The 27,552-nt window shown below is 65.9% G+C and overlaps 2 protein-coding genes across 3 annotated transcripts in view; one reads left to right on the top strand and one right to left on the bottom strand.

The window, feature by feature from the left end:
• The window catches only part of SIPA1L3 (signal induced proliferation associated 1 like 3), a 112,600-nt gene extending 110,111 nt beyond the window's left edge, over positions 1-2,489 (bottom strand). For both annotated transcript variants that reach the window (XR_013348630.1, XM_077840083.1), the window contains exon 1: positions 2,398-2,489. The gene's annotated coding sequence lies outside the window, so the exon portion shown is untranslated. The remainder of the gene's footprint in view (positions 1-2,397) is intronic.
• A 21,730-nt stretch (positions 2,490-24,219) lies between these two features.
• Positions 24,220-27,552, top strand: part of MAP3K10 (mitogen-activated protein kinase kinase kinase 10) — a 20,030-nt gene continuing 16,697 nt past the window's right edge. The window contains 5 exon segments of the mRNA XM_077840084.1: positions 24,220-24,955; positions 26,210-26,390; positions 26,554-26,702; positions 26,787-26,962; positions 27,223-27,463. Coding sequence (XP_077696210.1) covers positions 24,250-24,955; positions 26,210-26,390; positions 26,554-26,702; positions 26,787-26,962; positions 27,223-27,463 — 1,453 coding nt within the window. The 5' untranslated portion in view covers positions 24,220-24,249.

Here is a 27,552-nt window from a genome sequence, read left to right as displayed (position 1 = left end):
TGCTGCTGGCTTATGCTGTCTGATCCCCCTCCCCGCTTTTATTCATATTGCAGCTGTTACTTACACAGCATAATGGAGCCAATACCTCCAGGCAAAGCTAGCAAGTTTAACATCTTCCTATTTAATGTCATTTTGTCTGTTCTGCTTCCATTTAGCTGATTCAGCTCCTCTTACAACACTGGCCCTTTGATTCCTGTCACACGTGGAAAATTATTTCAGTTGCACAGGCAGAGCTGTTTTTAAAAGAATGTCTAGCAAGACCAAATACACCCCCCACCCACAGAAAGTCAGGAGATGAAACTCTAACGTCATCTGGAAGGTAAGCATCTAATATGCACCCTCATTCAGACAGGCCTGAATAAAGCACTTGTTAATGTGAAATACATTCATGGTGCTTTGGCCCACTTATATTATACCCCACTGACTTATTGAGCCATTCAGTGTTATTCACATCACAGGGTTAAGCTACCACCAGCTCTTTCAAGCTTTAACCCGAGCTCTGCACAGCACTAATTTTATACAGCAAGGCTCAGGCAAAACTGATGTGAAATAGGAAAACACTTTAATTTCAGGGGAGAAGTTAATTCAAATAACTTGCCATAGCCTGGAAGCAAAGCCAAGTCTTGGGAAGTCTATACCACAGCTAACCATTTGTGTGTCTGCCTCCCCACTCTGCATGCCTGTAACACAATACAGGAGCACAATGACCATTTGCATTTAGTGCAAGGCGTAGCACTGTGCACCCCAGTCTTTCCCCTCTGGTATCAGGGCTGGGTTTAAAAAGCAAAAACCACCAAAAACATGACTGTTTTCACAGGCAACATCCCCACTAGGTGAATAGTCGATTGTCACCACAATTCTGAGTTAGGTCCAAGGACTCCTGCAGAGGCTACTAATGAATTGGGCAAACATTGCAGCTGGGGGGGGTGAGGGGGCTGTGTCACAAACTGGACGCTCTCACCTTTTTACTCGAGCTACCTTTACATTTGCCACCTCCGGCTTGTGACCTTTGAAACGGTCCCGTGCCCCAGCCCCCGCAATCCCAAAGGGTGAACCCGCCAGCTCAGCAGGGCCCAGCAAGGAGGGGGCTGCCTTGGCTGCAGGCTCTGTCAGTGTGACTTGGGCAAACGCTGCGCTGCCCTGCGCTCAGCTCCCCGTCTGCAGCCCAGGGACGTGAGCTGCGTGCAATGACCCCCTCACAGGGCGCAGGAGCTCCCCACCATCCCGCCCCCCCCCAAAGGCTCCTCAAGCAGAGTGCAATGACCCCCTCACAGGGCGCAGGAGCCCCCCACCATCCCGGCCCCCCCAAAGGCTCCTCAAGCAGAGTGCAATGACCCCCTCACAGGGCGCAGGAGCCCCCCACCATCCCGGCCCCCCCAAAGGCTCCTCAAGCAGAGTGCAATGACCCCCTCACAGGGCGCAGGAGCCCCCCACCATCCCGGCCCCCCCCAAAGGCTCCTCAAGCAGAGTGCAATGACCCCCTCACAGGGCGTAGGAGCCCCCCACCATCCCGGCCCCCCCCAAAGGCTCCTCAAGCACAGTGCAATGACCCCCTCACAGGGCGTAGGAGCCCCCCACCATCCCGGCCCCCCCCAAAGGCTCCTCAAGCACAGTGCAATGACCCCCCCATGGGGCACAGGAACCCCCCCATCCTGGCCCCCCCCAAAGGCTCCTCAAGCAGAGTGCAATGACCCCCTCACGGGGTGCAGGAGCCCCCCACCATCCCGCCCTCCCCAAGGCTCCTCAAGCAGAGTGCAATGACCCCCCCCCACGGGGCGCAGGAGCCCCCCACCATCCCGCCCCCCCCCAAGGCTCCTCAAGCAGAGTGCAATGACCCCCCCACGGGGCGCAGGAGCCCCCACCATCCCGCCCCCCCCAAGGCTCCTCAAGCAGAGTGCAATGACCCCCCCATGGGGCACAGGAACCCCCCATCCTGGACCCCCCCAAAGGCTCCTCAAGCAGAGTGCAATGACCCCCCCCGGCCTGATGGCCCCCCCCACAGCCCTGGGCAGCCGGAGGCCACCCCCCCCACCTTACCCCTCTCGCACGGGACAGCCGGAGCCCCCCGAACGACCCCCTCCCGCGGGGCAGCCGCTGGCCGCGCGGGGGCTGCTGGGAGCTGTAGTCCGCGCGGCCGACCACCCCCGCCTTGCGCTACGGCCGCCCGGGCGCCCGGAAACTACAGCTCCCAGCAGCCCCGCGCCACTCCGCAGCTGCCCGCGGGGGGTTCAGGAAGCGGCTCGGAGTAGCGCCCGGTGGGGGGCGGTGAGCGCCCCCCCCCCGCGATGGACACACGGGGCCGCCCCCCCACCCCGCACCGGGGGCAGCGCCCCCTCCGCTCAAACGCCGGCCGCGCGCGGAGGGGAAGCCCAACGGCCGCGGCGCGCGGGCACTCACCGGTCAGCAGCGGCGCGCGGCCAGGGGCCAATGGGAGCGGGGCAGCGGCGCGCGGACACCCCGGACCTGAGCCGGCCGGGCGCGAGGACACGGCGGGGGAGGGGCACAGCCGGCGGGGAGGTGCTCTCACTCGCCGCGTGGGCGGGGCCGGGCGGGGAGTGGGCGGGGCTGAAGGGAGGGACCGGCTCCGCCCCCCCAGCACCTCCCACCGCTAGAGGGAGCTGCCCGACCGGAGGGAGCTGGCCCCGCCCCTCTCAGGCCTTAAAGGGCCACGCACCCCATTGAGCCTCCCCCCCCACAGCGCAGGGTGGGCAACCCCATTGGGTATATGGGGTGAGCGGGGGAGGGGTTAACCCCCACTGGGTACGTGGGGCGAGCGGGGGAGGGGTTATCCCCCATTGGCTATATGGGGCGAGTGGAGGGGGTTAACCCCCAGTGATTACCTGGAGCAAGTGGGGGAGGGGTTAACCCCTCCATTCACCCCATATAGCCAATGGGGGATAACCCCTCCCCCGCTCACCCCACGTACCCAGTGGGGGTTAACCCCTCCCCCGCTCGCCCCACGTACCCAGTGGGGGATAACCCCCCCCGACTTGCTCCAGGTATCACTGGGGGTTAACCCCCACTGGGTACGTGGGGCGAGCGGGGGAGGGGTTAACCCCCACTGGGTACGTGGGGCGAGCGGGGGAGGGGTTAACACACACCTGCGGTCACACTCCACTGCAAAGCAGGCAGGAAACGGGCCATTCTGATCCAGTTCCAGGGGGACCTGAGGTGACCAAATCCCAACCGAGCCATCGCTGTGGGTCCACAGGCCAAGCGGCTCGGCTGAGAACCGGTTCCCGGGTGAGCCGGACCCTGGCTGCCTCATCAGCAGCTCCGGGGAAAGCGACAGAGCTGCGGCTGCTGGCAAGGCAGAGTCGGGCAACACTTTTTTGGCGAATAATAAATTGTGGAAATTGTATTTTTGTGTCTCTGAAACTTCACAAATTTGAGCTGAATTCGGCAAATAGCGAGAAATCAAAAATATGAGAGAAAAATTCTAAAAAGTCAAAATGCTTCAATTCAGCCATTTTGCAAAGAAACGCCCCGACTTTTCAACAGCTTTGCATTTTGCAATTCAGCTGTTTGGAAAAAAGAAAGTGGGAAACACCCAAAGCCGACCCAAAGTGAAAACTGGAGAAAAATGACAGTTTGAACAAAACATTGGGTTTGACCCAACAGACAGGACAGTTTCTTGGTCCTGGGGAGAAAACCCGACCCGTACAGTTTTGCTTAGAACCGTGGTTTGGTTTTCTGGGTTCAGGCCGATCTGCTCAGTTCTCCGCTCCCTGCCGCTCTCCTTCAGCAGCGGGAAAGCGCTTGCGGAACCCGTCCAACAGGATTTATTGTAGACAGGAGCCAGGCGTCCGGGCTGCGGTTGGAACCTGGCAACCACGTGCAGGGACACTGCCCCCTAGGAAGGGATCTGCGATGTGGGGTTCTGCTGACCCCAGGCACAGGGACTGACAGAGGGCCCAGGGTACCACTTGAGTCCTGCTGGGGTTGGCAATGTTGGTATTACTGGGACCCCCATTGTGCCAGGCGCTGCAAAGACCCTGACCGAGATCAGGGCCTCTGTGGTGCCAGGTGCTGCACAGACCCCGACTGAGATCAGGGCCCCATTGTGAAGGCACTGCACAGACACAGAGCCAGAAGCAGTCCCTGCCCTGAAGAACTCACGGCTGGAACGGACAAAGGGGAAACTGAGGCCCAGAGAGAGACAGGGACTTGCCCAAAGTTACACAGGGACAGTGGCAGGAATAGACCCCAGGGGTCCTGAGGCCCAGAGTCCCATCCACGAGACCATGCTGCCTCCCCAAGCCGAGAGGATGGGTTGTCCAAGGAGCAGCCTGCTGCTAGAAGGAATGATTCTGCTACCAGGGCGGGGGCTGCGGTAAAAGCACCTAGCATTTCGGCTGAGCAAAGCCGTTCATCTCTGTGGTAACTGCAAATCGCTTTGCGCCCTGAGGATTAACAGCTGGCCGGCACCTGGCTCCCCAGCACGGCTCCCGTGCTGCAGGGCCAGGGCCTGCTGTTATTAGAGCCAGTCTGGTGTCTTGTCTGCCGCAGGAGCTTGCAGGGGCTGCCTGGCAGCCCCCTGTGTCTATGAACCCACTCCTCACCCCTTCTGAGACATGATCCCCTCAGGGCTGGCCTGGAGTGGGGCTCAGGAGACTGGCTCAGGAGTGGGGCTCAGGAGACCAGCTCCAGTTCCTGGCACTGACCTGCCAGTTTGCTGAGCCCCATTCTTCCTCCGTCGGATGAAGGTGACAATCCTTCCTTGATCTTACCTTTGTGCTCCCTCCCCCTCACTTTGGGGGTGGCCCGGGGCCTGCCTGGCCCCCGGTGTAAATTAGAGCAGCGCCCAGGCTGCTCTAACTCCCGCTCGGCCCTCTGTGGGCCCTGGGAATGGGAGAAGGATGAGAGCACGGCATGCCCCCACCACATCCTGATCTGCCCCAGCCCCTGGGAGCATGGCTGCTGGCTGTCCAGGTTTTCCTAGGATCGCCCCCAGGTGGAGGCAGCTGTCCTGGGAACCTGTTGGGGTGCCCAGTGCACACTGCTAGCTGCCAGGTGGGTGGGCTCAATGCTCACCCCAGGCTTTTGTACCTCAGAGGGGGAGCCCAAAGTCGCTGCACGGCCCATGGCCAGGGAGTCTCTGGTGGATGGTCCAGGCCACTTCATGCTGTCTGAGCAGCCTGGCCGCTGCCTCCTTGGGGCTAACAACATCACCAGCATCCCCTAGATTTTCCTGCACCTCACTTAATGCCAAGGGAAGAGTTTCCCCATAACCAGCCATTCCTCTGGCCACAGCCTCCTGCTCAACTGTCACCACCCGCGTCCTTTGGCTCGAGCGGTTTGAAAATTGTCCCTCCCCCCCTCTGGTGAACCTCAAAAAATACCCCCAGGGTGAGACACCAGCAAGCGATTAGACAGGGACAAATGTTGGTGAAATCGTGGGGAAAGAGGAGATTTTATGCACATCATGAGGTGAATGTGGCCAGTCCTGGAAGGACCTGGGATGCAGGTCATAACCAGCTGCCACAAATGAGTGGCTAGTTATGACCCAGCGATTCTTTGGTAACCCTCCTGGGTCTTCTAACAGCTGCAGGGCGACTGACCGCCCCTCACTGGGGAAAGATAACAAGTCCGACTGCAGAGCAGTGGTTCCCCAAATCTGGGAGGGGGCTGTCCTGGAAAAATGAGTGCACCGGTGACATACCCAGCAAACCAGACAGGGGACAGATACTTAGAGGTTTGGTTACCATTCATTCAGTACCCAGAGCACGCTCACCTGCACACACCCCAGCTCCCCTGCCTAGGCCTCTCGGCACACCTGGCTTGTTAAATGCGGGAGCAGCGATTTCACTCAGTCTAATAAACCAGTAGAAATGCTCTGACCTGGGGCGTGTAAAGAGGCTCACTCCGTGACCTGGCGACACTCTGCTAATGACACCACTGCAAACCAGGTCCTGTCACCGGTTCACACCTCCTACAGAAAGACATGGCTGAAAATCTCTGCGCATCCTCTGGAGGAGGGGGGAGAGCCTGGAAAGGGTTTTGAGATGCCTGCCTCAGCTGCCCTGGTTCTGCTCTTGGGACAAGCCGGGAGACACTCGCAGCAGCGTTCGCATGAGCTCGGACAGCGGGCAGGGGATTGCCCTCTTTTAAAGCAGATTTAAGATACGTGATGAATTTGCGAGCTCTTTGGTGCCAGGCCTGTGTCTGGGCGGCCCCTGGCACCGTGAGGGCCCAGATTGCAGTCAGGGTCTGTGCAGCGCCTGGCACAATAGGGGTCCTGATCGGGGGGGGGGGGGCGGGGCGGGGGGGTTGCCGTCCTACTGGATTAATAAGTAAATTAACACAAGGTTTCAGCAAAAATGCTCTGTCCCCCTCCCCCGAGCGTGAAAAGTCCATTCATCAAATGAAGTAAAAGGGCAAACTACACCTAGTGACCTGGGCTGGGGTTTGTCTAAGTGGATGAAGGGGACGATGCACCCAAAGCCCATGGACCATCCTCAGCACCGAACTCCCTTTGGCTGCCCAGGAAGCATTTGTCCCGTGCTTTGCAGCCATGCAACCCATTATTAACCGATGGTGCAACCCAGGGGCCAGGGCCTGAGCATCACAGCAGAGCTTTGGGCCAGTGACCAGCCCCCAGCGGGGTCCCGCCGCACCGCCCCAGCCGCTGAGCTCCGGCGCTGACAGGCTGATGGATCCCCCCATTAAAGGATTGCAGAGGGAAGTCTGTGCCGTTGGGAATCGGCACAACCCGGCTAATCCGTGCCTGGCTCATCCGGCCGTCTGGGACAGCATGTGGCGCCCTGCTCCCCCTCCTCATGGTGCCAGAGGCCGATGGGGGGCGGGGGGGAGTTTGGCAGCTCTGGTCGGATCCAGCCTAAGGAGAGATTTTGGTGCCCCCCGCAACTCCCCCAGGCTAGCAGAGACAAACAGCTCAGACAGCTCAGTCCCTGCACACAGTCCTGCCCGCCCTCCCCTCCCTCTCATCCTTTTACCCTGAGCCTAATTAGTAATTAGCGGAAGGAAGGAGCCATCTGGGGGCTGCCCAGCAGTAATCTACCCACCAGGAGAAAAATCCCTAATTTACACCAAAGTGTGGGCGGGAGTGGGGGGAGCCCCTGGGAGGCCAAACAGGGCGGAGCAGGATGGACCTGTGCCTGGCTCTCCTGTCGGACGGCCCGCCGCACGAGCTGGCAGGCGTGGCATGGAGCGAGTGCCCGGGGGGAATGCCAGGACAGCATAGGAGACGAAGGGGGCTGGGTTCAGTGCCTCCCTCTGCCTGGCCGTGTTCATGCTTTCTTCCCCACCCGCCCCACGCCCCCAAACGCAACAGCAGCTACTGGAGTTCAAGAAGTGTCTCTATTCCCCCAGCCCCCTCGCTGTTCTAACCAGTGGAGCCCACTCCCCTCCCAGAGCTGGGGAGAGAACCCAGGAGTCCTGGCTCCCAGCTCCCCACCTCACTTTGCACAGGTAGAAATCACGGCTGTGTAAACTGCGACAGTGCAAATCACTGTGCCCTGGTGCAAACTGTGCCTATGCGAGGGCTTGGCTCTGCTGCCAGCTCGAACCCCAGGGGAGGTAGGTCCTGGATTCTTGCCCTTGCAGCTACCCCAGGGGCCTGGCTGTGGCTGAGGGGGGGTGCAGCGCCCCCTGCTGTTAATCTGCTTTATCTCAGGGTGCACTGGGCAACCAGCAGTACCCACAGTTGGGCCGTCCCTTTGCTGTTGCCAGGGAGATGCCCGGCCGGGAGATGCCGGTCTGCTCAGTGAGCAGATCTGTCTGGGGTGCAAAGGAGCCGGGGGGGGGAGACTTGCTGGGGGGGTGGGGCCCAGAGATGGGGCGGGATCGGGAACTGGGGGCAAGAACGTGATGTCAGCATCTGAATCCCAATCGATCCATCAGGCCAGGTATCCTAGTGGCGAGGGGCCAGCTACGGGACATGATCCCCGGTGGAGGGGGCAACCCCAGGGCTAACAGGGTATGTGCAAGGCCAGGCTGGGCGGAGCATCTGCTGCCCTGCCCCATGCAGGACCATGTCCATCACTGCAGAGCAAGGGTGGGGAGACCCGGGCGCCAGGAAATGAACCGGAGGCTCCGTCCTGGTGCTGGCAGGAATGGGGAGCTGCGGGGGGAGGGGCTAGTTGGGACTGGACAGGCCCATAAACTATTGTACTTAACACAGAACTACATTAATTATTAATAATTAATAGGCAGAGTATCTTGGTGCCTAGGAATCCCAGGCCCCCCACTGCGCCAGGCGCTGTGCATTTCTATTGCTATTAGGTGTGTTACATAGCACCAGCCCAGGTCCAGCCCCCCCCTCACTGCGCCAGGTGCTGTATATTTCTATTGCTATTAGGTGTGTTACATAGCACCAGCCCAGGTCCAGCCCCCCCCACTGCGCCAGGCGCTGTACATTTCTATTGCTATTAGGTGTGTTACATAGCACCAGCCCAGGTCCAGCCCCCCCCTCACTGCGCCAGGTGCTGTATATTTCTATTGCTATTAGGTGTGTTACATAGCACCAGCCCAGGTCCAGCCCCCCCCACTGCGCCAGGCGCTGTACATTTCTATTGCTATTAGGTGTGTTACATAGCACCAGCCCAGGTCCAGCCCCCCCCACTGCGCCAGGCGCTGTATATTTCTATTGCTATTAGGTGTGTTACATAGCACCACCCCAGCCCAGGTCAAGCCGCCCCCCACTGCGCTAGGCGCTGTATATTTCTATTGCTATTAGGTGTATTACGGTAGCACCACCCCAGCCCAGGTCCAGCCCCCCCCCACTGCACCAGGCGCTGTGCATTTCTATTGCTATTAGGTGTGTTACATAGCACCAGCCCAGGTCCAGCCCCCCCCACTGCGCCAGGCGCTGTACATTTCTATTGCTATTAGGTGTGTTACATAGCACCAGCCCAGGGCCAGGCCTCCCACTGCGCCAGGCGCTGTACATTTCTATTGCTATTAGGTGTGTTACATAGCACCACCCCAGCCCAGGGCCAGCCCCCCCCACTGCGCCAGGCGCTGTACATTTCTATTGCTATTAGGTGTGTTACATAGCACCAGCCCAGGTCCAGCCCCCCCCCACTGCGCCAGGCGCTGTACATTTCTATTGCTATTAGGTGTGTTACATAGCACCAGCCCAGGTCCAGCCCCCCCCACTGCGCCAGGCGCTGTATATTTCTATTGCTATTAGGTGTGTTACATAGCACCACCCCAGCCCAGGGCCAGCCCCCCCCACTGCGCCAGGCGCTGTACATTTCTATTGCTATTAGGTGTGTTACATAGCACCACCCCAGCCCAGGTCAAGCCGCCCCCCACTGCGCTAGGCGCTGTATATTTCTATTGCTATTAGGTGTATTACGGTAGCACCACCCCAGCCCAGGTCCAGCCCCCCCCCACTGCACCAGGCGCTGTGCATTTCTATTGCTATTAGGTGTGTTACATAGCACCAGCCCAGGTCCAGCCCCCGCCACTGCGCCAGGCGCTGTACATTTCTATTGCTATTAGGTGTGTTACATAGCACCAGCCCAGGGCCAGGCCTCCCACTGCGCCAGGCGCTGTACATTTCTATTGCTATTAGGTGTGTTACATAGCACCACCCCAGCCCAGGGCCAGCCCCCCCCACTGCGCCAGGCGCTGTACATTTCTATTGCTATTAGGTGTGTTACATAGCACCAGCCCAGGTCCAGCCCCCCCCACTGCGCCAGGCGCTGTACATTTCTATTGCTATTAGGTGTGTTACATAGCACCAGCCCAGGTCCAGCCCCCCCCACTGCGCCAGGCGCTGTATATTTCTATTGCTATTAGGTGTGTTACATAGCACCACCCCAGCCCAGGGCCAGCCCCCCCCACTGCGCCAGGCGCTGTACATTTCTATTGCTATTAGGTGTGTTACATAGCACCAGCCCAGGTCCAGCCCCCCCCACTGCACCAGGCGCTGTACATTTCTATTGCTATTAGGTGTGTTACATAGCACCAGCCCAGGGCCAGGCCTCCCACTGCGCCAGGCGCTGTACATTTCTATTGCTATTAGGTGTGTTACATAGCACCACCCCAGCCCAGGGCCAGCCCCCCCCACTGCGCCAGGCGCTGTACATTTCTATTGCTATTAGGTGTGTTACATAGCACCAGCCCAGGGCCAGGCCTCCCACTGCGCCAGGCGCTGTACATTTCTATTGCTATTAGGTGTGTTACATAGCACCAGCCCAGCCCAGGGCCAGGCCCCCCACTGCGCCAGGTGCTGGACAGACACACACCAGGAAACTGACAATCTAGCCCTTGCCTAATGACCCTAAGTACGTGCTAATTAGTACAGCGTGATCCTTGCTTTTGCATTACATGATGATGTTCCCTGGTTTCTGGCAGGCGGGGGAGGGAAGAGGGACTATTTTCTCTTGTGGATGGATACCTCCACGGCCACGGGTGCTTTGGCCAGGGCTGGGTGATGTCACAATGCTGCGGTGCCGGCCATGGGGCCACAGCCGCGTGGGCAGGTGAAGCTGGTGCCCCCCGAACCAGGCCTCCCCTGAGGCGGCCGCCCATGGTGCCCCGGGGGGCCGGGACGAGCCTGCCCGTACACCGGCAGTGCTGGGCTGAGCTTCGGGAGCAAGGCCGGGGCCCCTTCGCGGCCAGCGGAAAAGGGGGGCGCCAGGCGGGCCGCCCCAGGCCGCGCGGGAACCTGACCCCAAAGGACACAAGCCAGGGGGCAGATGCCGCTGACCCCCCTAGTGTGTGCTGTCCTCTTCTGCTGGGAGGGGCTTTCACCCCGCACCCCCCCCCCCGGCCCAACAGCATCACCCACAAAGATCTCTGTGCGCCTGAGAGACCAGAATAAACCTCTCACGCTGAGAGCGAACAGGGCGCCGGCTGGCTCGGGGGGCGGGGAACGGGGCCTGTCCCCTCTGGGGGGCGCCGGCTCCCATCCGGCCCTAGGGCGGGGACTGGCTGGCTCAGGGGGGTGGGGAATGGGGCACGGGGCCTGTCCCCTCTGGGGGGCGCTGGCTCCCATCCGGCCCTAGGGTGGGGACTGGCTGGCTCGGGGCAGGGGGGGCAGGAAATGGGGCACGGTGCCTGTCCCCACTAGGGGGTGCCAGCCCTGGATCAACCCCAGGGCGGGGACTGGCTGGCTCGGGGCGGGGGGGGCAGGGAATGGGGCACGGGGCCTGACCCCACTAGGGCGTACTGACCATGGAAGCTCTCTGGGCAGCACCTGCTCTCCAGCTAGAGAATCCCAGCAGGGAATTCGCACCAGTTCCCAGGCTGCTCTGAGCTGCTGCTTCTCCCCGACGTCACCTCCTGGCTTCTGCAGTCGCGCGGGATAAGCCGCCCCCCACCAGCGCTGCCATGTTGGGAGCTGCCAGGATCATCCCCACATGGAAGAACCTGAAATCTCAGATCTCCCAAAAGCTGCAGATGCCAAAGGTAACGGGGTGAGGGCTGGGAGAAGCGGGGGGCCATTTACTGCTCCACACTGCTCCTTTCCTGTAGAGATGCACCCATAGAACCAGGCAGACACCCCAGCAGCCGGCTGATGTACAGACGCCGCACCCCCCTTCCAGCGAGATTTGGGCCTTGGTTCCAACAACGCTGCCTGGGTCTGCAGAGAGCCTGAGCCTGTCGCTCGGAGAAGGGAGAGCTGCCCTGAGCGTGACAGACGTTGCCGGGTTCTCCAGGGAGCTGGAGGGGAGAGGTGCCATGGCCGGGGGGGGGGGGTCCTGCTCCACCCTCCTCTGGGGTTCCATTGCTGGCAATAACCTGCACCCCCTCAGCCCCCAAGGTGGCAGCCCCATGCTGGTCGGAGCCGGCAGCACCTGCAGTCACAGGCACCAGGGCAAATCGCCCTCACTGTCCCTCCTTCCTATGCAGGAGCTGCCCAAGGCGGTGCCCGGGACGCCGGTGCTGCTGAGCGACAGACCCTCCCTTGTGTACCGGGCCAGCCGCCACCCTCACCTCATGCCCCGCATCTGCTTCTACCCGACTGCCACCGCCAACATCTTCGTCTGCTTCTCCTGGGGGGGTCCGGGGGTGAAACAGGACCAGGTGAGACCCCCCACCTGAGATGCGCCTGGGGGATTGGTGCCCCTCATGCCCTCCACCACGATCTGCCGCATGGGGGGCAGCGTCCTCCACCTCTTGCCCTTGCCCCAGGGAAAGCGGCTGGGGGAGCCTGAAATGCTGTGGTCAGGGCCCTCTGCTCCCAGCCCCCTGTTCTAACCCCACTGACTCGTCTCCCCGCCCCCAGCTCGGAGCAGAACCCAGAAGTCCTGACCTCCCCGCTCAGCCCACACTGGGAGTCAGACAACTGGCATCTGACTGTCAGGAAGGCACTTCCCCCGTGCCTCGGTTTCCCCACCAGTCCTGTCCTCAGAGGAGCAGCTGCATCACTTGTCTCTCACGTCCCCGGCTCTGACTCTGCGAGGGGAGCTGCTGGAGAAGCAGGAATCGTTTCGAACAAGGCACGTTTTCCATCCAACCTCTGCCTGCCTTGCTCACCCCAAACCATTTTCGAAACGTTTCCTTCGCAGAAACTGCCCCCGCTCCAGTACAAACAGGGTGGGGTGCACTATACCGAGACACTGTCACTGCCGATGGCAAGGGGGGAAAAATAAATGCAGGAAACGGTGCAAAAAAGGGCAAATGTCACCAACCCCCGATCATTCCCCCACAACTCACCCCCAAGTTTCACCTTTGGAAAAAAGCTGATTTGGTTAAAAACCCTAAACCTTCGGGTGGAGAAGTTTGAGCGGCTCCATCGACTATTGACACTAAACTGTCAAGCCTTGACTAGGGACGGGGATTCCCAACGGGGGCCACGCACCGAGCCTCGGCTGGCGCTCGCACCCAGCTGCCGAGGGCCAGTGACTCAGCGCTGAGAATGGATCAGCAGCTGCCACCCGCTCTTATTGCCAGGCGAGTGGCAATGGCTGGGCACCGATTGCTGGCTCGCGCCCATCGGCCAGCACAGACGGCATTTCCGCGGGTTCTGCTCATCGCTGGCTGGGCGCCGGCTGGGGGTGGAGAGCCCCTCACTGATTGCCGATGGTTGATGATCAATTATGACAGCCATGCTTGGGCCTTGGGGCAGGGTTAGGGCCCCTCCTTTGCACACACACATGCTCAGCCCTGTCGTGCAAGGCACTGTACACACACGTACACACGCAGGGCCCTGTCGTGCAAGGCGCTGTACACACATGTACACACGTAGGGCCCTGTTGTCTGAGGCACTGTACACACACGCAGGGCCCTGTCGTGCAAGGCGCTGTACACACATGTACACACGTAGGGCCCTGTTGTCTGAGGCACTGTACACACACGCAGGGCCCTGTCGTGCAAGGCGCTGTACACACATGTACACACGTAGGGCCCTGTTGTCTGAGGCACTGTACACACACGCAGGGCCCTGTCGTGCAAGGTGCTGTACACACATGTACACACGTAGAGCGCTGTTGTCTGAGGCACTGTACACACACGCAGGGCCCTGTCGTGCAAGGCGCCGTACACACATGTACACACGTAGGGCCCTGTTGTCTGAGGCACTGTACACACACGCAGGGCCCTGTCGTGCAAGGTGCTGTACACACATGTACACACGTAGGGCCCTGTTGTCTGAGGCACTGTACACACACGCAGGGCCCTGTCGTGCAAGGCGCTGTACACACATGTACACACGTAGGGCCCTGTTGTCTGAGGCACTGTACACACACGCAGGGCCCTGTCGTGCAAGGTGCTGTACACACATGTACACACGTAGAGCGCTGTTGTCTGAGGCACTGTACACACACGCAGGGCCCTGTTGTGCAAGGCGCTGTACACACACATACACATCCATAGGGCCCTGTCGTGCGAGGTGCTGTGAACACAGGCAGAGCCCTGTCACGCAAGGTGCTGTACATGCATGCACGCACAGCCTACCTGCTCTGCTCCCCTGCCCTGATGATGCACGCCCCTGCAGGCCCGGGTCTGGCTGCAGCACATGGCAGACGAGAGCGCGGTGGTGGAGAAGGACGTCCCCATGGCCCAGCGGGTGAAGGTGCTGCAGGTCTCCCACGTGCCCAGCCTGCGCCTGCTGGTCACCTACTGCGACGACCTGCACCTGCGGCTCTTCGGGGACCACAGCCAGGGCCTGCGGCTCCTCGGGGCCGTCCGCTGCCCGCACTCCGTCACCAGCATGTGCTACAACCCGGAGACGGGCGAGCTGGTCACGGGGGCCATCGGCGCCATCAGCTTCTGGGCCTTCAGCCCGGGGCCTGTGCCAGGCCTGAGCATCTCGTGGGCGGTGAGAGTGGCCGGTGGAGAGTTCGTGCACTGCCTGAGTGTGGAGCGGGACGCCCGGGCGCTGGTGGCCCTCTGCGAGAGCACCATCCGGCTCTACGACTGCCAGCGCCGGGCCGAGACCCGGGCCTTCCAGCTCAGCCAGGGCGTCTCCCTCACCTGCTGCTCCGCCCACGGGCCCCAGGGCCACCTGTACGTGGGCGACCTGGCCGGGCACGTCAAGCTGTGGAGCCTGGAGACGGGGTGCCAGGAGCGGCAGTTCAAGGCCCACCTGAGCGCCGTGACCAGCGTGGTGTGCCGCCCGGCCACGCACACCCTGCTGACGGCGTCGCTGGACGGGCTGCTCAAGGAGTGGGGCCTGGGCACCTGCGAGCCGCTGCGCCGGCTGGCCTTGGGCGAGCCTGTCTTCCAGCTGGGCTTCGTCACCGAGAGCGTGTTCTACTGCCGGTCACAGTACAGCTTCTCCCTCCATGCCCTGCGCAGCTTCTACCAGCTCTTCAACGCCGCCGGCTCCGGCCTGCGCAGGCTGGCCCGGGTAGCCTGTGGCCCCGGCAGAGCCCGCATCCTGGCCACCACTGAGGATGGGGTGACCCGCTTCCTCTCGCCCGTCACCGGGGAGCTGCTCCTCCTCACCTGGCCCTTCCACAGGCTGGAGAAGGCCCTGGACTACGCCTACGACCCGGAGCGGGAGGAGCTGGTGGTGACCGTGGGGACGGCCGACGTCTATGTCCTGGACACCACCACCTGTCCCTGCCCGGCCAAGTACATCCTGCGCACCACGGAGAACAGAGACGACAAGGTGCTGTGCTTGGCCTTCTGCCGTCTGGGCCTGGGCACCCAGCCCGCTGGCTTCGTGTTCAGCGGGCACCAGAGCGGGCATGTGCGCCTGGTCTCCCAGCACGCCCACCACCTGGCGGAGCAGCAGATCCACAAAGGGGCGGTGGGCGCCCTGTGTAGCCTCTCGGCCTGCGCGGACATGTCCTACTGCTCCCCGGAGTCCAACTTCCTCTGCTCCTACGGCGCGGACGAGCGGATCGTGCTGTCCAACGTGGGCCTGACGGGCAGCGAGCTGGCGCTCCGGCCCCTGGTCGTCATCCCCAGCACCGACTGCCGGATCCAGAGCCTTCTGCTGCTGCCAGGCTACCTCTGCGCCCTGACCGAGCAGAACCGGCTCAGGCTCTGGAGACAGGCCGCCCTGGTGCCCAGGAAGATCAACCCTGACTGGCTGGAGACCTGCCCCCTGCACTCCTGTGCCATCACCTCCTTGGACTACTGCCACCCGCTGCGGCTGCTGCTGACGGGGGCCGCGGACGGCTCAGTGCGGGTGTGGTCCCTGACGGGCGTCCTGCTGGTGGACTTCGACACCAGCCTGAAGTTCAGCTGTGTTTGCTTCGCTAGCCTGCGGGGTGACCTGCTGCAGGGCTGCGGCACCAACATCTACTTCGTCTCCTGCCTGGAGTACCTGCCCCACAGGCACCTCAAGGCGCTGGCTGCCCGGAGGGTGGGGGACGACGTAGTCGAGGACCCCCTGCCCTTCCTCCCCAACTTCCTCCTGTCCTTCGACACAGTCTTTGTGCCCAGGTACCTCTGGGCGGGCGAGAAGTCCAAGTGCTACGAAGGCATGGAGGCCCTCACCAGCCACCGGGAGGTCACGGTGGTCAAGAGCGTGGCCAGGGTGGTGGCCAGTGCCAAGACAGAGAGAGGTGCCTCTCCTGGCTCAGAGGCCCCTGCCAGGGCGCCGGAGCTCGCTCCCAATTTCCAGCCCGCTCGGACACGCACCAAGAGGCCCCTGCCCTCGCCGGTGGAGCCACCGGGCAGCGAGGAGCCCCAGGCACCCAGGAAGCCAGCGCTGCAGCTCCAGAAGCATTTTCTGCCAGAGGGGCCGAGGCCCATCAGGCCGGATGGCTACGTCTCCAACTCCGTCATCAGGGCCTGGCTCTGGCCGCTGGGCACGCCCCCGCACCTCCACTGCTCCCTCAAGGTGACCCCGCGCCGGCGGCTGCCGCCGCGGAAGCCAGTCCCAGTCCAGGAGCCGGCGGCGTCCCGGTGGCAGGAGGAGCCGGCAGAGAAGGGGAAGGCCGAGCAGAAGCTGCAGGACCAGCCCACGTCCTTCGTGGACACAGAGCTGCCCCAGGACGTGCTGGCCGAGATCGCGGCCAAGAACTGGCTGAGGCACAAGCCCAGCGAGCTGACGCTGGCAGCCGTCCTGCGGGCCGTGCTGGGCCAGCTGGACGACGTGCCGCTCTCCGGCTACCACCTGTGCACGGCCGCCCTGGTGCAGATCAGCCAGGCCTACGTGCTGCCCCCCCTGCTGCAGGCCGAGGCCGCCGCCCGCCTCTACCAGGGCACCTCCAGCGAGAACGGGCAGATGCGGCGGGCGGCCTGGGAGACCCTGGGCGAGATGGAGCTGCTGAGCCGCAGGGACGTGGTGCCGCTGGCCCAGGCCCTGCTGGACCCGGATAGGCAGGTGCGGGACCAGGCCCGCTTGCTCATCACTGCCGTCGCCGGCATCCCCGACAAGTTCGTCCTCCGGAAGGCGATCAAGGGGCAGACCACGCCCGCCAAGGAGCAGCCGTGAGTGCCCCCGGGGCCCATCCTTCCCTCTCCGCCCCCCGGTTCTCGGTCACACTCAGGCCCCTCTGTGCCAAGCGCTGGCGGGACCGACCCTGCGGGAATCCCCCTGCAGACCAGCCTCCCCAGGAGGTGTGGGGCTGGCATGAGGGCCCTGCTCCCAGCCCCCAGTGGAGGGGGTGGGGCGGGGCGGGAGCGTGGCTGGAGGGTGCTGCACTGTGGCTATTCTTTGTCTCCCCTCCCCGGGATCATAGGGGTGGATCAGGGCCATAGCTGGGTCATGCTGCACTGTGGTGAGTCTCCGCCCCACCCCCCCCGGACCCCTGGGGTGAATGTGAGTTAGAGCAGCCCTGAGGCTGCTCTAAGTGCCCACGGGGCAGGACAGGACCAGGAAGTTGGGAAGCAGAAATGGAGCAGAAAGCCACCGTAACCCCACGTGCAGGGCGAGGGGAGCCAATGGCTGCTGCAGGTTGGTGCCTGGGCCCGTTAAAGCAGCGGAGCCCTAGCCCCACTCCCACTGTCAGCGACTGGGACTCCGCACTGACCCGGGCAGGGGATGGGGTCCCAGCAAGTTAGACCCACCCTCGAGTGACATCAGATGCAGGCTGGCGCTGGGCTCCCCCCGCCATGCCCCTCACCCCGCTTTCTCTGCTCTGCCTGCCCTAGGCCCGTCACTATCAGCGGGGTGTATGTGCCGTACGGGCTGGAGCCACCAGGGCCTGAGGCAGAGGGGCTGGGGTGGGCGCCAGCCCCACTCAGCGTCACAGAACTGGAGATCCTCCTGGCTCAAGTGGAGACCAGGCTGACGGACAACCTGCACCTGGCGGACGAGTGCCCGGAGCCCAGGGCCAGGGGCCAGGGACCTGGCATCCAATGGCTCAAGGCGTCAGAGCCGCTGGCCGCAGAGGCAGGTGGTGCGGAGCCGACCCAGGGCCAGGCCAAGAGGCTGCAGCTCTTTGAGCAGACCCAGCTGCCCAGGAGCTCTGGTACGTCCAGCTGGAGCCAGGGGGGCCAACTCCCCTCTCTCCCCCCACTGGAGCCCCGGGGGGGGCAAAGGGACACTCCCTCACACTCACCAGCAGCCAGAGGGGCGCGCTGTTCTCCAGAGCAGGGCGTGTCTGCAGGCCCAGCCTTGCCAGGGGGGCACCCCCTGCCATCGGGGGGGAGGGCTGAGTGTCAGGGTGCCCCCCCCTCACTGCCAGTCTGACCCCGTCTCCACCCCGCCCAGGTGCAGCCACAGACGCCCCTGGCACGAAGAAGCAGAGCCCACCACAGGACAAGCTGCCCCGGATCCAGCCCAGGGCCCAGCGGCTCACGGCCCCCATTATGGTGCCGAGCAGCGAGGAGCTGGGCCCCGGCGGCGAGGAGCTGGGCCCCGGGAGCGAGGAGCTGGGCCCCGGCAGCGAGGGGCTGGGCCCCGGCGGCGAGGAGCTGGGCCCCGGCGGCGAGGAGCTGGGCCCCGGCGGCGAGGAGCTGGGCCCCGGGAGCGAGGAGCTGGGCCCCGGCGGCGAGGGGCTGGGCCCCGGCGGCGAGGGGCTGGGCCCCGGCGGCGAGGGGCTGGGCCCCGGCGGCGAGGAGCTGGGCCCCGGCGGCGAGGCGGAGAGACAGCAGCGCCCAACCGGTACCCCGGGCGGCCTGTCCCCCAAGGTGCCCACGGTCAAGCTGCCCAGGGTGAGGCAGGCTCCCCTGGGCCCGCGCCAGGACCCGCGCACCAAGCTCTACCAGGAGACGCTCAAGAGGCAGATGCTGCAGAAGCAGCAGCCGGGCGAGCCCCTGTCCTGGCAGCCGAGCCAGCCCCTGGCCCAGGCCATGCGCCCCGAGTCCTCCGACCCCTTCCTCATCGACCCCAGTCGCCACTACGGCGCGGACAGCGCCCGCTGGCGCGACGACCTCTGCAAGCTGCTCACCCTGCGCGTCGCCCCCTCGGCCGACGACCGCAGGGCCCTGCAGGAGCTGCTGGCATCTGCCCGCCTGGCCCTGGGCCAGCGCCGCAGCTCCTGCGGCCTCGGCAAGTCCAGCAGCTCCGTCTTCTGGGACCTGCCCGACAGCTCCTCGGCTGCCCAGGAGCTGGTGGCCAGGCTGGGCACGCACCTGGCCCAGGAGGCCGAGGGGGCCTGGGCCAAAAGGGCTGCAGGGGGCCTGGCCAAGGGGGCCCCAGCTGAGGGGGGCCTAGCCGAGGGGGCAGAGCAGGGGCCGGGCGGCAGGGCGTGTGAGGCCCCGGCAGTGCAGCAGGAAGAGCTGGCCCGGGGCAGCCCGGGGGCGGTCCCTGGGGGGGCCGAGGGGCAGGTCTGGCGGAGAATCCAGCCGTTGCTGGAGACCCTGGCCGACCCGGCCAGGCTGGAGAGCACCGACCCGGCCGAGTTGCTGGGCCGGCTCCAAGCCCTCGGGCAGTGCCCCTCCGTGGAGCACAGGGTGGCGCTGGAGTCCACGCTGGCCATGGCGGCCCAGGTGCTGGGAGAGGAGGATGACGACCTGGGCAGGGCAGTGTCACTCTGCGCCCTCCTGGCCAGTCCCGGGCAGCAGCTGCCCAAGGCCACCGTGTCCACGAAGCTGCTCCAGGCCCAGCCTGGCCCCGAGCCCGGCCTGGCCAAGGAGCTGCTGGCGTCCGCCCGGGCCCGGCTGCAGGCCAGCGCCGAGAGGATGGGGCAGGAGTGGGCCTGGTGGGAGCAGGTGGCCCGGCCGGGGCAGTCCAGCCTGGAGCTGGCCGCGCCCAGGGAGGGCGAGGAGGCCTGGCGCAAGACGCAGCCCCCGGCTCTGCAGCTGGGCAGAGCCCAGGCCCGGCACCAGAGGCTCCAGCAGCGTGAGCAGCAGGAGGAGGCGGTGCCCATGGACAGCCGGTGGGAGAAGGTCGACTTGTACCTGCCGGACCGGCCGCCGGCCGCCGGCGCCAGCGGGACCGAGGTGGGAGAGCGTCGGCTGCCGAGCGAGGACAAGTTCCTGGCGCTCTACCGGGTGCTGCTCGCCCTCCAGCAGCGGCACGGGCCCTTCTCCCCGGCCTGGTGGGAGCAGTTCCACCGGCTCAGCGAGCTCTACAGCCTCCAGCGGCCCCTGAGCCGCGCCTTGATCCGGCAGCTGGGGGCAGCCGACCGGCACAGCGGCAAGTCCCAGGTCACGTGGGAGGCGCAGGGGCAGAGCGAGGCCACCCTGGGCCAGCGAGTCCTCTACCGGATCCTGCACCGGGCCCCCCGGAACCCGCCCGCGCCGCCCAGCTTCCGCGGCGTCATCCCCCTGAGCTACCAGAACAACGTGCGCACCCTGCAGCCGCGGGGGGAGGCCCGGTTCGGGAGCGTGGCCCTGGCCTGGAGGGTGGCGCCGCAGGTCGGCCAGGGCCAGCAGCCCCAGCTGCACGTGGGGGTGGGATGAGGGGCTGGAAGGGCAGGGCTCTGATCCGCGGCAGAGCCTGTCTGGTGAGCTAGCGGCTCTATCTTCAGAGTCAGCCCAGCGCTGCTCCCCCGGCGCCACCCAGCAGGGCCAGGGCCAGAGGGGCCCAGGGGACCCTGCGGCGCAAGGTGGCTCCGATCCCTGCCCGGAGGGCCCGCTCCAGCCGCCCCTCCCCTGCGTTCGGAGCCAAGTCTGTAATAAAGCTGGTGCCACGTCACGGCCCCAGGAGACGCTGCTGCTGTTTGACTCTCGTGTTCGATACGTCGGGTGCCCTGCCCGCGTGGATCAGCTGCCTCCCGCAGCCAGCAACGGGGGAGGGGGTCGCTGTGGCATCGACAGCACCCCGCTCTTCTGGGTGTGGGTACCCGGGCCGGGAGGCTGGCGGTGCCCAGAGGCAGAGGCCCACGGCTGGAGCTGCCCAGGCTCTATGGATGGACACTGGCGAGGGGTGACAGGCTGGCTGGACTCCGGGGAAGGATGGGCAGAAAGAAGAATTTTCTCCCTGGATCCTTCTTTGAATATTGAGGCTGGATCGCTGGCTCTGGCCTTGGGGGTGGCTGTGGGTGTGGCCGGCCCGGGGCCCCAGCTCAGCACGGATTGCCCCACCCACCCGGCAAGGTCCCATCGGCAGCCCCACATAGCTCAGCACGGCTGTCCCGCCCACTCCCCCCGGGGCACAGGTGGAGCCCCCGGGCAGGAAGCTGATTCCTTCCCTAGCCCACCCCATTGTGTGTGTCTGGGCTCCCCTATGTCTGTCCCTCCATCTCCAGACACCCCCAGTTGCTGCCCTTGGGCTTCCCTAGCCACCCCCGCCCATAGTTTCTGCCCTCACAGTGCCACCGCTTGGAGCAGCCTGACCCCCACTGCTGGGTGCTGGGACCCAACAGGCTGGAGCCGGCTGCCGACCCGTCGGGCTGGTTTGCCACGGACGGTGGCTGACAGGGAAACAGCCAGAGGGGGGTTGGGTGGGAGCAGCCCCGCCAGGGACCGCTCCAGAGTCACGCCTGCCTGCCGTGCGCCCGGGGCCCCCACAGTGACCTGTCTCGGGTGCCCCCAGCCCCAGAGGGCAGCCCTGGCGGTGAGACCTCCCTCTGGGACACCCGTGGGTTGGGGTAGCCCCAGCTAGGATGTGCCGGGGGGCCCAGGCTCTGCCCCAAAGTGCTGCCAGGTGGAACAAGGGGAGGCCTGGGACTCAGGACGCCTGGGATCCGTCCCCGGTTCCGCTGCTGACGCCCCGTGTGACTCTGGACGGCTCCAGTCCCCCTCCCCCACGCTCTGCATGGCGCCCTGCCCAACGCTAGGCCAGAGCCGTGGCAGAGCCAGGACCAGCCCCAGGTCTCCTGGGTTCCGGCCCAGTGCCCGGCCAGCCTCCCACACCTCTGGGCTCAGCGAGCTGCCCTTCCCGCGGGCGTCCCCAGGCCAGGGAAAGCAGGAGCTGGTGCCACAGCGTGCCCAGTGCCTGCTTCCTCCGGACAAGGCCACGGGAAAGCCAGCGGTACCGCTGGGGGGCCCGGGAGACGGAGACCAGCAAGCTCTCCTTGGATCTGCCGCACGTGGGCTGGGAACAGATTGGGGGGCAGGATGGCAGGACCCGGGAGGCCCTCTGGCCTCTACGCTTGCGGCTGCGGTAACCTCCGTGTGGCGAGAACAATAATCCTGTAATCAGCACGTTGCTCTGCCTCGTTGTTGCTAAGACACCAGAAAATCTGCCCTGGGCTCATTCCTCCGGCACACAGGATACCGACGCACTGAGCTGTTCAGGGCAGGGACCGTCTCTCACGCTGTGCCGCGACCAGCACAACCGGGGCGCCCCCAGCCCGGTCGGGACCTCTGGGTGCTACTGTCATACCCAGAAGCAGTCATACAATACACAGTGCTTTTCTCAGCCACTGCAATGCAGCCACCTCTGGGGTGGAACGTGGCAGCTGTTCAGCGGCTGTTCAGCGACTGGGCCCAGGCAGCACTTACCTAAGGGGGAACTGCAGCTGCCTCGGGGTTGGCGGAGGGAGCAGCTGTTTAAACAGGGATCGCTTGCCCAGCACCGAGATGCAGCCACCTCTGGGGTGGGCCGTGACTGCTGTTCACCCGTGGTTTCCTTCCAGCGCTGGGGCTGAGCTGAGCGACCCTCCACACCCCGGATCCGCGCGTGACGTAGCTCAGCGGCCGCCGTCTGGTGAACCTGGCTGGGCGGGCAGGGGAGGCCGGCGGGGGTCAGGGCGTCCCGTGGGATACCCCTCAAGTCGCCCACATGCCAGCTCGCTCGTCTCGACCCCGACTCTCGGGATCATTGCCCCCCGCAGCCGGGGCGTGGCAGGGGCCTCGCGTTGACCCCGGCACGCGGCGCCCGGTGGGGGGGGAGGCTCCGACGCCGGCGGCTCCGGGGTGCGGGGCCGGTGGGCCGCAGCCGAGGGGCGATGGGCTGGGCGCTCTGGCAGGCCCGGCGGTGGGGGGGGGCCAGTGCCGGGGGCCAGCGAAGGCACCGGGCTCTCTGGGCGCAGAGCAGGCGACTTGCCCGACCTGGCCCAGGGCTCCCTGCAGGGGCGCAGCAGCCGGGGGCTGGGCTCCCCAACCTCCCCCCGCCCCCCCCGCCCCAAAGGCCCCGAGAACTACAAGTCCCAGCCTGCACCGGGGCGGCTCGCCGGGTCCCTGGACACCCCAGACCAGCTGACGGCCGGCGGAGCGCGCGGACACCATTGGCACGGGCCGGGGAGGCGCCGGAGCGGGGCGATGCGCTGAGGGGGGGCGGCGTCCCCCCGCCAGGGCCCCCCTGCACCCCGATCTCCGGCTGGGTGAGCGGGCGCTGCAGTTCCGGGGGGGGGGGGGGAGGCGCTGGCCGCTGCAAAGCCAGGTGGGGGGTAGAAAGGGGGGGTGACCCCCGCCGGCCCCCCGCCCCCCGGTGCCGCAGAGGAGGATGCGCGGGGGGGCCCGGAGAGAGGAGCTGGCAGCTCCCTGCGACGATGAGGCTGCGGGCTTGACAGAGGCGAGCTGAGAAGGGAGCGGGGCTCGCCGGGGGGTACCCCCTCCGCCCGCCCTCCCGCCGTGGGGTGCCCGCTCCGCCCCCCGTGGGGTGCCCCCCCGCCCGCCGTCCCGCCGTGGGGTGCCCGCTCCGCCCGCCGTGGTGTGCCCCCCTCCGCCCGCCCGCCCTCCCTCCGTGGGGTGCCCGCTCCGCCCGCCGTGGGGTGCTGCTGGGCGGGCTTCCAGCCCGCGGGGCGCGCAGAGAGCCAGCGAGCTGGGGCCAGGGCTGGGCCAGGCGTGGGTGCACCTTGCTGGGGCGCCAGCCGGGAGCAGGTGAGGAGGACGCTCTGCCAGCCGCGGGGTGGCAGGAAGTCGGTGTGTCCCAGCTGGGTCTGGCCTGTGCCCGCCAGCCCGGGCCCCTGAGCCGGTGACATACGGGTGAGCGGCGCTGGCCCGTCCTGCCACCTCGCCGGCTGGAGCCCTCGTGCCCTGACCCCCCGGCGCCGGGTCACCCACCGCCCGCGGGCTGCTGGGTGCCTCCAGCCTTGCGGAGCCGGACCCGAGCCGGGGAGCGCCGAGGCTCCGAGCCGGTCCCTGGTGTAGCCCGGGCCCCCGCTCTCTGTCCGCGCGGGCGGGTCCTCTATTTATCTGTCCTCAAAGAAGGAATAAAGCCTCCTTTCTTCTGAGCGAGTCCGCGGCCGACGCTCAGCACCGCGGCCAGGCAGAGCCGGCGCCCAGAGATGCAAAGGCCGGACGCGCCGGGCCCTCGCTTCAAAGGGAAGCTGCGCCATTGAGAGGTGCGGGGGTCCCCAGCCAGGCTCCCGGGGGGTCGGCGTCGCCGGCCGGGGGAAGGCCCACGCTCTCAGCCGCGCCGTTGTGCTGCGGGGGTTAGTCCGTAGCGCCGCCCACCCACCGGCGGCCCCTGCCCGCCGGGCTGCAGCCGAGGGGCGACGGGCTGGGAGCTCTGGATGCTGCTGCAGAGCTGGGAGCGCGCACCGGGGGCCAGTCCCGGGGCCGGCAAAGGCGGGCGGCTGTCCCAGCGCGGAGCCAGGAAGCATGTCCCAGCAGCCGTCGGCGATCTAGGCCGGCCGTCCCCGCGGAGGGCCCAGCATGGAGGCCGGGCACAAGGCGCTGCCGGGCGAGGAGGCCGGGGACGGGGCAGAGGACAGCGGCGGGGTCTGGAGCCACAAGCCCCATCCCTTCTGGACGGCCGTATTCGACTACGAGGCAGCGGCGGAAGAGGAGCTGACGCTGCGGCGTGGCGACCTGGTGGAGGTGCTCTCTCAGGACTCCACCGTGTCGGGAGACGAGGGCTGGTGGACGGGGAAAATCGAGGGCAAGGTGGGCGTCTTCCCCTGTGACTACGTGGCCAGCGGCCCCCCGTGCGGGCCCTGCCCTCTGCCGCTGGAGATCTCCTTCCAGGAGCTGCTGCTGGACGAGATCATCGGGGTGGGGGGCTTCGGGAAGGTCTACAAGGGCGCGTGGCGGGGGGAGGAGGTGGCGGTGAAGGCGGCGCGCCAGGACCCCGACGAGGACATCGGCGCCACGGCCGAGAGCGTCCGGCAGGAGGCCCGGCTGTTCTGCATGTTGCACCACCCCAACATCGTTGCCCTGAAGGCCGTCTGCCTCCAGCCGCCCAACCTGTGCCTGGTGATGGAGTACGCCCGGGGCGGCCCCCTCAGCCGAGCCCTGGCCGGCAGGAAGGTGCCGCCGGACGTGCTGGTGAACTGGGCCGTGCAGATCGCCCGCGGCATGAACTACCTGCATAACGAGGCCGTGGTGCCCATCATCCACCGCGACCTGAAATCCATCAACAGTGAGTGCCGGGCGAGGGGCCGGCGGGGGCAGCGCCGGCCCCCCAGGACTGACTCCCCGGGCGTGTGGGTGCCCCTGGGATGCGGGTGGGGCCCACACCACTGGGTAACAGACTGAGACCTGCCAAACTCACTTCACACATTGAACAGCTGCTGGCAGGAAAGCAGGTGTACCAGGATGGGACTGGCATCCTAGAGGGGACAGGCCCCCTGCCCCCTTCCCCTGAGCCAGCCAGTCCCTGCCCTGGGGCTGGATGGGAGCCGGCGCCCCCTAACGGGGACAGGCCCCTGCCCCATTCCCCGCCCCCCTGAGCCAGCCAGTCCGTGCCCTGGGGCCAGATGGGAGCCGGAGCCCCCTAGTGGGGACAGGCCCCTGCCCCATTCCCCTGAGCCAGCCAGTCCCTGCCCTGGGGCCGGATGGGAGCCGGCGCCCCCTAGTGGGGACAGGCCCCTGCCCCATTCCCCGCCCCCCTGAGCCAGCCAGTCCCTGCCCTGGGGCTGGATGGGAGCCGGAGCCCCCTAGCGGGGACAGGCCCAGTGCCCCATTCCCCTGAGCCAGCCAGTCCCTGCCCTGGGGCCGGATGGGAGCCAGAGCCCCCTAACAAGGACAGGCCCCTGCCCCATTCCCCACCCCCCTGAGCCAGCCAGTCCCTGCCCTGGGCCGGATGGGAGCCGGAGCCCCCTAGCGGGGACAGGCCCAGTGCCCCATTCCTCACCCCCCTGAGCCAGTCAGTCCATGCCCTGGGGCCGGATGGGAGCCAGAGCCCCCTAACAAGGACAGGCCCCTGCCCCATTCCCCACCCCCCTGAGCCAGCCAGTCCCTGCCCTGGGCCGGATGGGAGCCGGAGCCCCCTAGCGGGGACAGGCCCCTGTCCCCCTGAGCCAGCCAGTCTCCACCCTGGGGCTGGATGGGAGCCGGTGCCCCCCCTTCCCCAAGCACCCCTGAGTGGGGCCATGGGGCTGACCCCAATGTGCTGGCAGCCAGTGGGCCACACCAGTACCAAGCGGCACCAGGCCGGAGCAGGGCTGTATAGTTGCTATGGAGACACATGAACCCCTGTGCACCCCACCCCCCATCTTGTGGCATGGGCCCCAGCAGGGGTGCAGCAAGGGGGGCCCCAGACCCCTCCCCCGGCCCCTGACCGGGCAAAGGAGGGGCAGTCAAGGGACATGGCAGCCTGGCGTACTCCAGTCAGGGGGTGCCCCCTCCCCTTGGGTGCCCCCTCACGCCCCCCTCACTCTCCTGCCCCCCCCAGTCCTGATCCTGGAGAAGATGGAGGACGGGGAGCTGGGCGGCCGCACGCTGAAGATCACGGACTTCGGGCTGGCCCGTGAGTGGCACAGGACGACCAAGATGAGCGCGGCCGGCACCTACGCCTGGATGGCGCCAGAGGTCATCCGGCTCTCGCGCTTCTCCAAGAGCAGCGACGTCTGGAGGTGCCGGGGCAGAGCGGGGGGCCCGCGGGGAGTGCGGGGGAGAGGGCGGGATCCCAACGGGCGGGGGGAGGGGGGTTCACAGCGTGGTGGGATGGGGGGGTCACTCCAACCCGCAGACCCATGCTCGGCGCCCCCCCCAGCCCAGCCTGTCCCTGTGCTGCAGTTTTGGGGTGCTGCTGTGGGAACTGCTGACCGGGGAGGTGCCGTACCGGGAGATCGACGCGCTGGCCGTGGCCTACGGCGTGGCCATGAACAAGTTGACGCTGCCCATTCCCTCCACCTGCCCCGAGCCCTTCGCCCGCCTGCTGGCAGGTGAGTGCCCAGGGGAGATGGGGGGGTGCGAGGGAGGGGGCTCTGGGGGTGCCCCTGGGCCTGGCTGATTCTCTCTCCCCACAGAGTGCTGGGACCCCGACCCCCACGCCCGGCCACCCTTCGGGAGCATCCTGGGGCGGCTGGTGGCCATCGAGCACTCGGCCATGTTCTCCATGGCCCTCGACGTCTTCCACTCGCTGCAGGACGACTGGAAGCTGGAAATCCAGCACATGTTCAGTGAACTGCGCACCAAGGAAAAGGTCAGTGGGACCCTCTACCCCCCCGGATTGCAGCCCCCCCAACACAGCCCCCCTTCGGTCCCCCCACAGCTCCCCCAGCCACTGATCCCTCCTGGGACCCCCCCATACTGCCCGTGCATGGCACAGCCCCCCTTTGGGTCGCCTCCCATCCCCTCACAGCTCCCCCAGCGCCCGATCCCTCCTGGGACCCCCCCACTGCCCGCCCCCCGGCCCTGCCCGGGTGCCGGCCCGTGCCCCACCCTGTGCCCCCCGTGCCCCAGGAGCTGCGGAGCCGGGAGGAGGAGCTGCTGCGGGCGGCCCAGGAGCAGAAGACGCAGGAGGAGGAGCTCCGGCGGCGCGAGCAGGAGCTGGCCGCCCGCGAGATCGACATCGTCCAGCGCGAGCTGCACCTGCTCATGGACCAGCTGCGCCAGGAGCGGCCCCGGGTCAAGGGGCGCAAGGGGCACTTCAGACGCAGCCGCCTCAAGCTGCGGGACGGGAACCGCATCAGCCTGCCCTCAGGTACCCGCTGTGCCCCCCGCCGGCCCCCCTGTGCCCCCCCGTGCCCCCCGCCCACATCAGCCTGCCCTCAGGTACCCGCTGTGCCCCCA

The sequence above is a fragment of the Eretmochelys imbricata genome, chromosome 23, assembly GCF_965152235.1.
Source record: "Eretmochelys imbricata isolate rEreImb1 chromosome 23, rEreImb1.hap1, whole genome shotgun sequence".
NCBI classification, from domain to species: domain Eukaryota; kingdom Metazoa; phylum Chordata; order Testudines; family Cheloniidae; genus Eretmochelys; species Eretmochelys imbricata.
The sequence above is the reverse complement of the archived record's forward strand: the minus strand, read 5'-3'. Positions and strand labels throughout refer to the sequence as shown.